This window comes from Micropterus salmoides, unplaced genomic scaffold (assembly GCF_014851395.1).
Source record: "Micropterus salmoides isolate LMB-PRFRI ecotype aquatic unplaced genomic scaffold, ASM1485139v1 Ms_hic_scaffold_5, whole genome shotgun sequence".
In the NCBI taxonomy this organism is placed as follows: domain Eukaryota; kingdom Metazoa; phylum Chordata; class Actinopteri; order Centrarchiformes; family Centrarchidae; genus Micropterus; species Micropterus salmoides.
Window position 1 is genome coordinate 29301864 of NW_024044237.1, and position 12137 is coordinate 29314000.

Genomic DNA, 12137 nt, shown 5'->3' on the forward strand with positions numbered 1-12137 from the left:
TTCACACAACAGAGCGACCTGGGTGACTTCAATAAAAACAAATGTCCATAAAGTACAGAAGCAGTCAGACGATGCACAATATGAAGGTGTGTGTGTGTGTGTGTGTGTGTGTGTGTGTTTCAGTTTCAAACCAAACCACTCTACAGCAAAACTGTAGACAAATAACCTACAAGCGATTTCTAGTCTGATTTCAGCTTGATTCAGAAAAACTGCAGCTGTAATAACTCCAAAAAGCATTTCCTTCAATGGGGAGAAAGCTAACTAGTCTGGTCTCTAGTGTTAAGGCTTAAATGCTTCCTCCTTTCAGCTGGGTGCTATGGAGGCTTAATATTATTGGAAAGCTGTATTGACAGCGTGACAGAGTGTGTTTGGATCCATTTTGAAATGCCACAACAACTATAGTAAGTAAAGAGCTCAGTGTTTGACTGCTGTCACATGTTGACGTCTTCCGAACACCCATAATGAGAATTAAGACATTTTATTAACTTCCTCAGCCCCTCGAGGGGCTAAAGAGGGCGCATTGTCCCTTCTCTGCCTTCTGTACCCGTGTGTGTGTGTGTGTGTGTGTGTGTGTGTGTGTGTGGAAGGATGATGGGGGAAAAGTCAACACCTCATTAGAAGCCCACTCGGCAGTGTGGGAGCTGATTAAACAATAGGAATGCAGATTAAGCGGTGGTCGCATAATAGACTCCAGTTTCAGCAAGATTCCCTCAGGTCCCCCACACCAGTCTCTCACACACACACACACACACACACACACACACACACACACACACACACACACAGCCTGGCCTAGCCTATAGCTAATAAGCACATCTCAGTGCAGCATTGAAGGAAATTCTGTTAAGCTGGTTAACAGTGTGGTATTTGTGAGTTGCAATCAAATCACTATTTTATGCTCATTCAACTGAGTGAGCATTTCTCTTTTTGTCTGAACAGGAACAGAAAATGTTGAAATCAGTAAATGTAAGTGTAAATTTAGCTGCATTTGGCACAGCAATGACTATGATGTAAAGCAGGAAGGTACTGAACAGAGGTAAAACAAGTTTATTTTGCTCAGCAAAATAACCAGGGCTTGTTTGTCTCACTCCTTGCCAGATGTTAGCTGGGAAGCACACTTTACTATTTTCTGACCAATGGAAGGTGAAGAAGAAGAAATATATACATTTTCCTGTTGTTGTGTATGAAGATATTTACAAAAAAGACATACACAGTGACATGGGTCAAACCTGCATTAGCTGACGCGCTTTCACAGCTCTCCTCCCGAATTGACCCTTTACTAAGCCACACCCCGAATACACAGCAGGCCAATCACAGTGCAGTAAAGGACTCGCTCTAACTAAGGACAGACACTTTCATGGCTGCGCACCATTGACTCTAATGCAAAAGGTGTCGTTTTGTAGCTTTTTTTGGCTGTATTTTTCTAAGATATGATCAAACACTGTTCCTGGGGTACTTGTAATAGTTACAGTTGCCACCCAGAGAGGTTGATAGAAGTACGATTTTATTATTATTCCAAAACCTAAAATAAATCCAGAAAAATGTTGGCTGTGGATTTTTCCTAATCTAATGTTAGTTAGTTAACGCTAGCTAACTTCTTACTGAATGTAACGTAATAAAGCCCTACTGTTCTGCTTTTTAATGATTGTAATAATGAATAGAGGCCTACCCAGCTTTACAGGAACAGCGTTGATCCTTAATATCGTTGTCTTTTGTCTCAATCGTCGGGGATGTGGTGGTTCACTTGTATTGTGTGATTGGTAGGCTTTAGTTTCTATCTTTCATTTTTTTCACGTCCGTTTTTGACAGCCTGAATATAACCTTCAAATGTATAATGCAATTGCGAAACTGACTGCTTCTTTTTGAGATTGCTTTTTCCAACAAATTCGACAATATTTCTCCAGGGAGTGCAGTAATAGACAGTGGCACTGTCGTGATTAAACTCAAACCGCTCTGACAATTTGTCGGACTTAGCATTGAGAGAGAGAGAGGGAGATAAGTGAAACTGGAATATTAATTTTGTTAGGTAATTGGTAATAATATAATGTTGTTTTGTGTAGTTCTCTGGTTTGTCATTGAAGCATATTGATCTGCATTGTAGACTGGCATCTCTGCTAACATTTACAACCACAGATTAACCTGCGACAGCTGTCTCACATAACAATGCGGGTTGAACAAGTATTCAGTAGACCACCAGTAGATCATATGTGGGCCTCCTGTATATAGGAGGTTTAAGAGTAGAGGAGAGTAAAACTGTCTGTACTTTGCTAAGTTTACCTCCAGGCTAAAGTATCAAAACACAGCAGGTTATTGTCTTTATGGTTTATTAGTTCATTTAATATGTATGACTGTACAAGTGTTTGTGTGCATGCTTGTGTGAACCTTTAAAAGTCTGTCAGGGCTCTCCCTGATAAAAGCTGGGTGTTAAACAGCAGCAGATCAGATTAACTTTCTCCTCCAAGATGTTAATCTACTTTTTCTTGTGAAAATACAAGCGTTTAACAGCCTCTCTTCATTTCCTGGTCTATTTATAACAACAGCAATAATCTGCTGGGGACCGAGGGCTCTAAAAGTCAATGGGGGAATTTAAAGATAATATCTCTATTAAGTTGTAAAAATAGTATTGTGTTTACATTTTAACATATCTCAGACAGCTTCATTAAAGAAAAAAACACCTTCAAGATACTTTTAGCAAATATATGATGACTTTTATTAAAAGGAATTTTATCAGCAGGCTGACGCATCAGTGATAAATGTCAGGTTTCCGTTTAAGTAATCATAAATGGCAACTCTATTTCTTGCCGTAGTACAACTACAGTGTCTGACTTGTATGTTAGGGTGAACTATGGGATGCACTTAATCCTGGAAGGGAAGGGAGGAAGACCAACAGAGGGAGGATATTGCCACTGCTGATCTATATTGATGAAATGTTTTATCAGGATATCTGTACTATTATATTTTGCAAGTAGTATACTGTATAATGAATATAGTTCAGTTTTTAGTAATTTAGTTAATCCTCTGAAAAATAAAATGTGTGTCAAACAAATAACCTCCTATTATAGATGGCAAACTAATGATGGGAACCCACTAGGTGCTTTATGAAACCCTTTGAAACACCAAATTAGAAGAATTATGTTATTAGGGCTGCAACTAATCATTATTTTCCTTATTGATTAATATGCTGATTATTTTTCTTAAAAAGGTCATATTATGCGTTTTGGCTTTCCCCCTCTCCTTTATTGAGTTATAAATCCAGCCCAAAGGGAGTTGCGAGCTCTCAAAGAAAACACTGCTTTGAACTGCCTGAAAACAGTTCGTTTAGAGTCCAGCCGTTTCCCTTTCATCCTTGTGACGACACATGGATGAAAGCAAAATGCGCGTCATATAATGCTCGCCAAGCGTCTAGTCTGACACGCCCTCAAAAACACAGGTGGAAAAACACAGAGCTCCTCTCCCTTCCGAACACTAGCTACCCTCCAGGCAGTCGATGGACATAAAGTTGTTACTGTGATGTAGAGACACAGCTCGGTTATAACTTTATGGATGAAAGATACATTTGTTACAGATTAATAACTCACCACTCTGAAAGTCTTGCTCCAGTCCGTGTTGCTAAGCTGGTAAGGGAAACATGTACAGCTGAACCAAAGCTGTGTTTACTGGCTTCTCATGACCTGCTCTTCCCTGCTTCTAATTGGCTAGTAGTCCTTAACTAGGAAGTGCGCATGTGCATCTCCCAACAAATCATAGAGATCGTAGAGGCAAGATGTATCACTCCATAGCTAAAAAGAAGCCTTCAACACACAGGGGGAAAAGAGGAGCTAAAGCAATGTGCAGTATGACAAAAATGTGATGTTTTTTGAAAATGAAACCATGTAAACCTGTTCTGGCACAACCCCTAAGTAAGATTTTAAGATTTTGAACCTGGAAATTAGCATAATATGACCTCTTTAATTAATCTTTTTGTCTATAAAATATCATAAAATAGTTTAAAAAAATGTCCATTACAATTTCCTTAAAGCTAAGTTAGGCATTTTTGTTATATTTGTTGAAATTGTCTTTACATCCTGACAGCAATGAATAAATTAAATGCTTTGAATTAAAAATTGAAACAAATCCAGTATCTCTGGCTGTAGCAGGACTAATAACCACAGCCAATCATTTCATTCTGTTCCAATGAAATGATTGGCTGGCCTATATGCCTGTCTACCTACCTGTGCACACCCTGCCTGTGCACCTACTTTTGGGGGAGTGGCTTTGGAGGGAGGCCTGAAGGGAGGGGATAGGATTTTTTTTGGTTGAATACTTTCAATATCTAGCTGTCTTTTGCTAGTTTGTTACCTGCCTTAGCTTTAAGCATAAAATTATCTCCAAATCACTTGTTTATCCTAGATATTCAGTTTACTATCACATAAGACACAGAAACTCATCAAATAGTTGCCAGATAATTTTGTTAGTTGACTAATTGGGTAATCGACTAATTGTTTGGAGATTTTATTGGAGATTTTTTACCTCTTTAATAACGCAGACTTGAAGACATGGAAAAGACAACATTTTTGCTGAGCAGTAGATAATACTGCTCTTGCCTAATGGAGCAAAAAGTTTGTCAGCCATCTTTCTTTTGGACATTCCTCCCTTGATTTAAGGGAAAATGACATCCAGAAGAACATTTTAAATAGATTTAAAAATGTCGTTTTCTACCAACACCCATAATGTTGTATAAAACCACTCAGAGTGACACAGATGACCTAGTTAATGACCTGCACACACACAGTCTAACTCTATCCCGGACAGTTGGCAGTCCTGGAGTAATGATAGGAGGATACGGGTAATAGTTATAAAAGTGCTCATTTTTCCTGCCTGGGGCTCTAGATTGCTAGAGTGCTAACAACTACATGCATGCGTGCACACACACAGTCACACTCACTATCTCTCGAAAACATCCCATACTGTGAGAGGCTGAACCTCTCACGATTTACCATCCAGAGATTATAGTGCTAAAGCCCTCCTGAGATTGAGGCTGACCTGGCACATTTTACATTGGCTAGTGAAGAGAGTTAGTAGCTTCTAGTCAGCTTTTAACCTCTTCCATGTCAGCTCTTTCAATGCAACCCTTGACCTTTCACCCTCACCGGTCTCTGTGTTCCAAATGAAAACCCAATGCTTATGGAGTTTAGTGTTTTTTGCAGTTTTTTTGTTGGAGTAGTTGGATTAGCTTGTTTGGGAGCCGGGTTTTGGAGTCAATAGTGTAAGTATTCTGTTTAATTAGAGATGTAAAGATTGGACTATGAATTGATCAGTCATTCAACACAAAATTAATTGGCAATAATTCTTGTAATTGACTAATCAGAAAAGCCCAATTAACAAAAAAATCATAGGTTCTGGTTATTGAAATAAGAATCCTTTTATGATAGTAGACTGAATATCTTTAGGTTTTAATTTGTTGGTCGGACGAAACTAGACATTTGAACCCTGGGCTGGACAATTTTTGAATGTTATTGAACATTTGTTTAATTGAGAAAATAGTAGGTTAATCGATAATGAAAATAATTTTTTGTTGCAGCTGCCTGTTTTAAAGTTGTGACATTTTTATTATCAGCTAAATTGAAAGTGCTTTGAAAACTTGGTTGTAGTGTTGTCATGAAGACTGAAATTTGCGTTCTACACACTTTTGCCAACTTGTGTGACCATCATGGTTAAATCATGAGAGCTATATGTATTGACTGAAATTATTAAAATAGGAAGAAGAAGAATTTTCTTTAAACAGTTTCTAGCATGGCAACAGTGTCAAACAGTCTTGCCAAAACTGGTTGAACAAACTATTGCCAGAAGAGAAAAACAATCTTAATCTCACAACCATCAGTGCAACAATTAGGTGTGGCAACCGATCTTGTAAAAACAAACCATTTGTCCTTTGACTTTACTTCATGGTAATTCCTTGTTTGCCATTGCATTTGTTTTAGATATAGGAAAAAATGCACTGGTAATAATGTATCATGACAAAACTAAAGAAGAACAGTTTGCAAACCCAGAACCCCTGGCTGAGGTTCAGACTTAGCAACGCTCTAGTGCAGCTGTCGGAAAGTTGTTCCCCTCGTGTAGCTCCTGTTCCCTGTAACAGTATGAAGCTGCTGGTCTCCAGTAACAATGTCACGGGAGGGTTGGAAGAGAAATCTTGGTGGAAGATGGAACTGAAAAAGTCATCACATCCCGGTGAACAGTCGCCTTATATAATTATACATTCCAGTACGTACAGTGTGGACGGTGGTGGTATTGAGACATTAGTCATTTGACAAGTATCTGGAATGGGCGGCATATTAAATTGGTAAAAATGGCAGAAATGCAATAGACTGTATCTGGAGTGATGTGGTCTGGAACATCACAGCCCTCATACCCCAGATGGCGCTTGTGCTGTTGCCAGGGGGTAGAAAGTTTGTCAAGTAGCTCAGCTAAATTGAGTAAATAGAAATTGTGGTTTAGTAAAAAGATATATATTCACAAATTTGTGTTTAGTAGGAAAATAAAAACACAAATATGATTACCAACTAGTATGAGGCTGTAGTGTATTCATTGTTACGGTAATTAATAAACTAATAACACATGCATCAACCCGAGTCAGGTGCAACACCTGTACACCTCCTGCTGCAATTGACAGTCAATCTAAGCTATAGCAAGCGAGTAGAGAAGTCAAAATTAATGAATGATTGAAGTATTGAAGAAATTATAAAAAGAGACGAAGTGAAACATTGACCGTTCCAGAGTGTCTCGTATACAGTTTCCCAAAGTCACTGTGTTGGTTTTGTGGAAAATCCCCAATCTGCTGGTCAGAAATCTATTCTTTTTCTATTATAATAATTCTGTTCAAACTGTGCAAATCCTGAACATTAACCAGTTAACTCTCGGTCCTCTCCCACCCCCTTTCTTCAGCTTTTTTGTAGCTTTAGATTTTTGAAATTTGTTTTTAGGATAATTGGACAATTGCATAAGCGGTATGAATGCTTTCTTTCATAATGTCCCCACACCATTGTGGCACTGAGAGTCTCTGGAGAGTTTCATGGTTAAAACATCACAACAAAAACAACTTAAAGTGGTCATATTTTTAGTTGCTTGTTTATTCTGGGCCACTCTGTGCTTGTCAGACACGCCTCTTTTTGTGTTGAAACTCCTGTTATCTGGCCATCCTGTCCAAACCCTGTGCACCAATTTGCAAAAGAGAAACATTTGAGGATGATTTCTTAGCAAGAATAAGAGGCAAATAATTATATTCTGTTATAAGTTAAAAAAATAAATAAAAATCTTGTGAATGTGTTCTTGACATTGAATTGTGAATCTTTTGACATTGAGTTTTACATTTTCAAAATGGGCATTTCATTCTTGAATTCGTAAAAGTAGATCCTCGTTTCACATAGGTCTTGATGCTGTAATCACCATTCCCACGTCATTTTTTTACCCCCTTCCACCGCCTCCATGGCACTCATATAACCTTATTCCCCACTGTTAAAGGCTTCCCGGGGGGTTTTGGTGGATGATGTTTAGCGTTTGACGATCGTTTCCACTACTTTTGACCCAGTTCAGTCAAGCTGTCGCGCCGCATAAGTCTCATATCGCCTACTTTTTTGGTGTTGTATCTTCTCTTCCTCATCTTTCTTGCCATGTGAGGTGCTCCCCTCGCTCGGTGCATCTGCATGCCAGCAATTAATAATTGAGCATATTATTCGTGTCATCAATGAATGCAAGGAAGAACCATAAAAGAAGGGAGCGAGCCTGGAGGGAGGCGGATGGAGATCAGTAGGGGGGAAATGAAAAGGAGAATGGAAGCGGTTGGAGGAAGCGAGGGAGATTTTGCACTGTGTCAGTAGGGTGTGCTGTCTACAGCCTCATTAGTTCGGCAAGGAAAGTGTGGAGAGGAGGAGGAGGAAGGAGCGATGAGACTTTGTTCTCGGTGATTAGGAAAAAAGTTAGTCAGCACAGTGATGCTGGTGTGAATATATGTGTCTATGTGGGGGCGGGCGTATAATAAGTGCATCTATCCTTTACCTTTCTGTAAGCAAAAACCATTCCCACCTTGCTGATGTCTGATTGGTCAATGATTTTAATTTACTTTCCCCTCTGGTTTAAATTTAAAAAGTCTCAGAGACCAGTCGAAAATGTTAAGCGATAATCACACAAGCTGCTGCCTTATTAACACCAGTCTACCTTCAGGTAAGGTTGGATTTCATCTTGATCCGTAGTCTTTTGTTTTTTTTGTTTTTTTCTGTGATGAGGTGGCGTTTCTAAGTGCCAGATGGTTAACAGACAGGTGGAGGCTTCACACAGAGAAACATCCATTTGAATTTCCAGTTAAGTTGATGCTGTGCATTCATAACAAAGAAGATTTGCACCATCAGGTGAAGCTGTACACAGTAATACCTGTACTGATGCAGACTGATAATAAAGTAGCAAATGTTTAATTTGTTTCAGACTTTAAAAAATAATGTTGTGACTGTTCTTCCACTGTTTTAAAGATAGTTCAAGATTTTATGGAAATTAAATTTCTTGCCTAGAATTGGATGGTAAGGTTGATACTACTCTCATTTCTGTATGGTAAATATGAAGCTATAGCCAGCAGCCAGTTAGCTTAGCATCTTGTTTGTTACAAATATACATACATACAAAAACTGAAGTGCAGTCTTATTGTCACTGTGAGGTTGCGAGGCGACCAGTGAAGACTTCAGGAAGTGGGGCAAAAAAATAGCGAAACCCATCACATAGGCCACCATAACACCCACACCCTTTAGTTTTTAAACAGATGACACAAACAAGATATAACAACAAAATTAAACAAAAATGACATTTTCACATTAAGTGAAACATTTAAACTCTTAGAATGTCTGCTGTGAAAGGCTGCTGAAATAAACAATAAAGGCACCGTGATTTTTGCTTCAGTTAAAAATCATCAGAGCAAAATTAAAGCCGTTTTTGTTGACCGACATGCCTATTTTTGGCCACCACTGCAGACTCTTCAGAGTTCATGAGCAATTCCCAGCAGTGGAGAAAGATTGGTGTCAGTGTCATGAGAGTACTTACTTCTGGGAATTGTTACTTCCTCTTTCCTGTCAGAAGCCCGTAAGGTGACATGTGTGATGTAGGACTGCAAGTAGGATTTTGTGTGCTGCGTTCAACTCCCGACAAAATGAATTTAGCATCATAAGTAACCCTATATTTAACAAAACCCAGGTAAAAATGTGACAGTAGAGCTGTTGAATCTCTACAGAGTTTTTGGTTTCTCTGTGATATTTGAACAGACCTACATAAAGACTGCATATGTTATGTCTGTCCTTTGAGCCCTCTGGCCGGTTGCATATGAATTAAAGCAAGCGTTAATCATTATCCGTCTCCATAGCATGTGTTTACATTCTCGGTAGGAAGGCATACACGGCCTCTTTGATAATCCTGCATGTACTGAGCCAAGAAGATTCAGTGCATCTCAGCCTTGTGAGATTATATGTCTGCAATCCCTCTGGTAGCCATGAAAGTTCTGAGATTAGCTAGTTGAGCAAGGAAACAAAACTGATATATTTTTAAAATCTGTCTAATCCTTTAAAAATTAACAGCATGCTTTATTAACGCTGACAGTCCGAGTTTAATTTCTGAATTTCATATATATTGTTTATCTGAAGGCAAACAGGCAGTGGAATCTTTGATGTTTGATGTTAAGGCCTCTGGTTCACTCGTAATGCCACGTAATCTGGCGAAACCTGAAAGTATGTGTAATTTCTATTTAATCTTCAAAAGTGCTGCATAAGTGTGGTTAAAGCTTATATGTTTGTTTACCAGTCATGTTATAAGAACTTCAGTCTGCTGCATCATCCAGAGGTCAGCAAGTGTATCAGCAGGGCCATGGGTTTGGGTGGATGAGAGATGATTCCTCAGTTCTTTCATAGTTCGCCCTTTTTTCTTTTTCATGCTCATGCTCACTCTCCTTTTCACTTTTTGTTATTTCTAAAAAGCAGTAATCTGTTTTTGGCACAGGGACTCAGATTGCTGATGCATTAAATCGCAGCAGCAGTATATCACCATGTGGATCAAGTAAATAAAAAGCAAACATATCAATATTTAAAAGAGTACGGCTCCAGCAAATGATCATTTTCTCATTCACACACAGATGGACGGTTTTATTGTTTAATATGTTGATGATTTTCTAGATTAGTAGATCATCAGTTCAAGCCTTTTTTATTTCTTGTTTTGTCTGACGAACATACCAAAACCTGAAGATATTGAGTTTACAGTCACCAGGGAACAAGAATGCCAGCAGGTATATTCACATTTGAGAGGCCTTAACCAGTGTCTTTTGGGCTTTAATCGAATCAAAATAGTTGATTAACTTTCTGGCAATTTACTAAACGATTAATCAATTAATTCTTTCAGCAATGAAAGGAGAGGACATTTTCATATAGGCTTATTTTTCTTGTGTGTTGTTCTTTAGCAAGGCCTATCCTTATGAGGAGTTTGTTTCTAATATACAGTATAGCAATTTAAAAAAAAATTATTGATGAGAAGTTGATAATTTAGTAACATGAAAATTAAGAAGATGTAGTCCGTAACAGTATTATGTTGTCACATCATGGCTAACTTATTATCCTGTACCAGTACGGAAATAAAAGCGACAAATTATGTGAAATCTTAAATGGGCCTATGTCTTTTATTGTTGTTAATTTTTACACAATTCCTTGTTCTTTTCACTGTTCAGTGTCATCATATTTTGGCCATCCCCATTGTAGTCTGTGGTATTTGTGCTAATTGTCTCTCTCTTCTGTCTACCAGCCCTGACGACATTGGAAGCTGCTGGTACATCCTGTTGTCTGGCTCTGTCTTCATCAAGGAGTCCATGTTCCTGCCCAGAAGCAGGTAGGATCATCAGCCATTTTGATTCATGGCACCGTTTGAAAGCTTGATCTTGGCACTAATATGTGAGCAGCTTCCTGCCTTCAAAGTCTATTTAGAACAGTCACAAAGAGAGATAAAAAGCTAATCCTGGACTGGCAAGAGAGAGACAGTTTTAATTTGTACTTTCTCAAAAAAGTTTGTTTCCTCTCTTATTAACAGACACTAAACTTCCTGTTAAACCACAGACCATTCTCCTTTAAACGTTCAAATTCTACATCAGAACACATTTACTCCCATAGAAATATGTTCCAACACTTCAGGTTAAGCGTTATATATAGTATAGTCGTATCAACATATGTTTTTAGTTACCAAGTGTCTATCAAGTCAAATAATATTTCAACAACATTTATTGTCAGTATTCACATCAAACTGGAGAGAAAATAAATAATAACTACTGTAATAATAAATTCTAAATTTATATAGAAGCCTTTATTTAAACAGGAAATGTCCCATTGAGACACAGTCTCTTTTACAAGGGAGTCCTGTATAGCACAAATAAAACACAATTTTTCAACCATGAGCTAAAAAAACAATACATTACGTAAATTAAAATACAGTACAGATTTACACAAAGTTTACAAAATATTTACATAGACAAAAATGCAATTTAAAGAGTTTAAAATAAATAAACAAACGAAATATGGACTAAATGTAGAGATCTACCTACCATTAATTAAAAACAAGTGCATATGCCCGTCAGCAAGGAAATTAGCGCGCCAATCTTAAGCCTAGACTGAAGTTCATTCCAGGACGAAGGGCCATGGTAAGACAGACTCCTTTCCTGCCTCAGTCCTCATTCTTGGTACCTTACACAATAGTCCGTCCTTCACTAGATCTTAAATGAAAGTACTTTGCAAATGAACTAATTTAAGTAAGTGTAGTCTCAACCAATTTTATAATAAACACTCAACACATCTTAACAAATGAACAGCTTTAATACCTCCTCTTTTCTTTCATTCCCTCTTATATACCACTTCTCTACTTTCTCTTGTTCAGTGAGAAACGTGAGCTCTGGCTAGGATTGGAGATATATGAGATATTCTGGTTTTGAACTGCCCGTGGGAAGAATGTACATGTAAGAATCTGTACATTCTTGATTACAATCCGTGTGAAATCTCTTTTCTCTTGTCTCCTCTCTGCCTGGGTGTTTCCAAAACATCTCTGGTGTATCTCACTCGCAGACTCAATCCGCAATGCTTATCAGCATCACATGA

The 12137-nt window shown here is 38.1% G+C and overlaps 1 protein-coding gene across 10 annotated transcripts in view; it reads left to right on the forward strand.

The window, feature by feature from the left end:
- Positions 1–12137, forward strand: part of rapgef2 (Rap guanine nucleotide exchange factor (GEF) 2) — a 106515-nt gene that overhangs the window by 28292 nt on the left and 66086 nt on the right. For all 10 annotated transcript variants that reach the window (XM_038698737.1, XM_038698740.1, XM_038698742.1 and 7 more), the window contains exon 4: positions 10801–10884. In XM_038698737.1, the coding sequence (XP_038554665.1) occupies positions 10801–10884 (84 nt within the window). The remainder of the gene's footprint in view (positions 1–10800; positions 10885–12137) is intronic.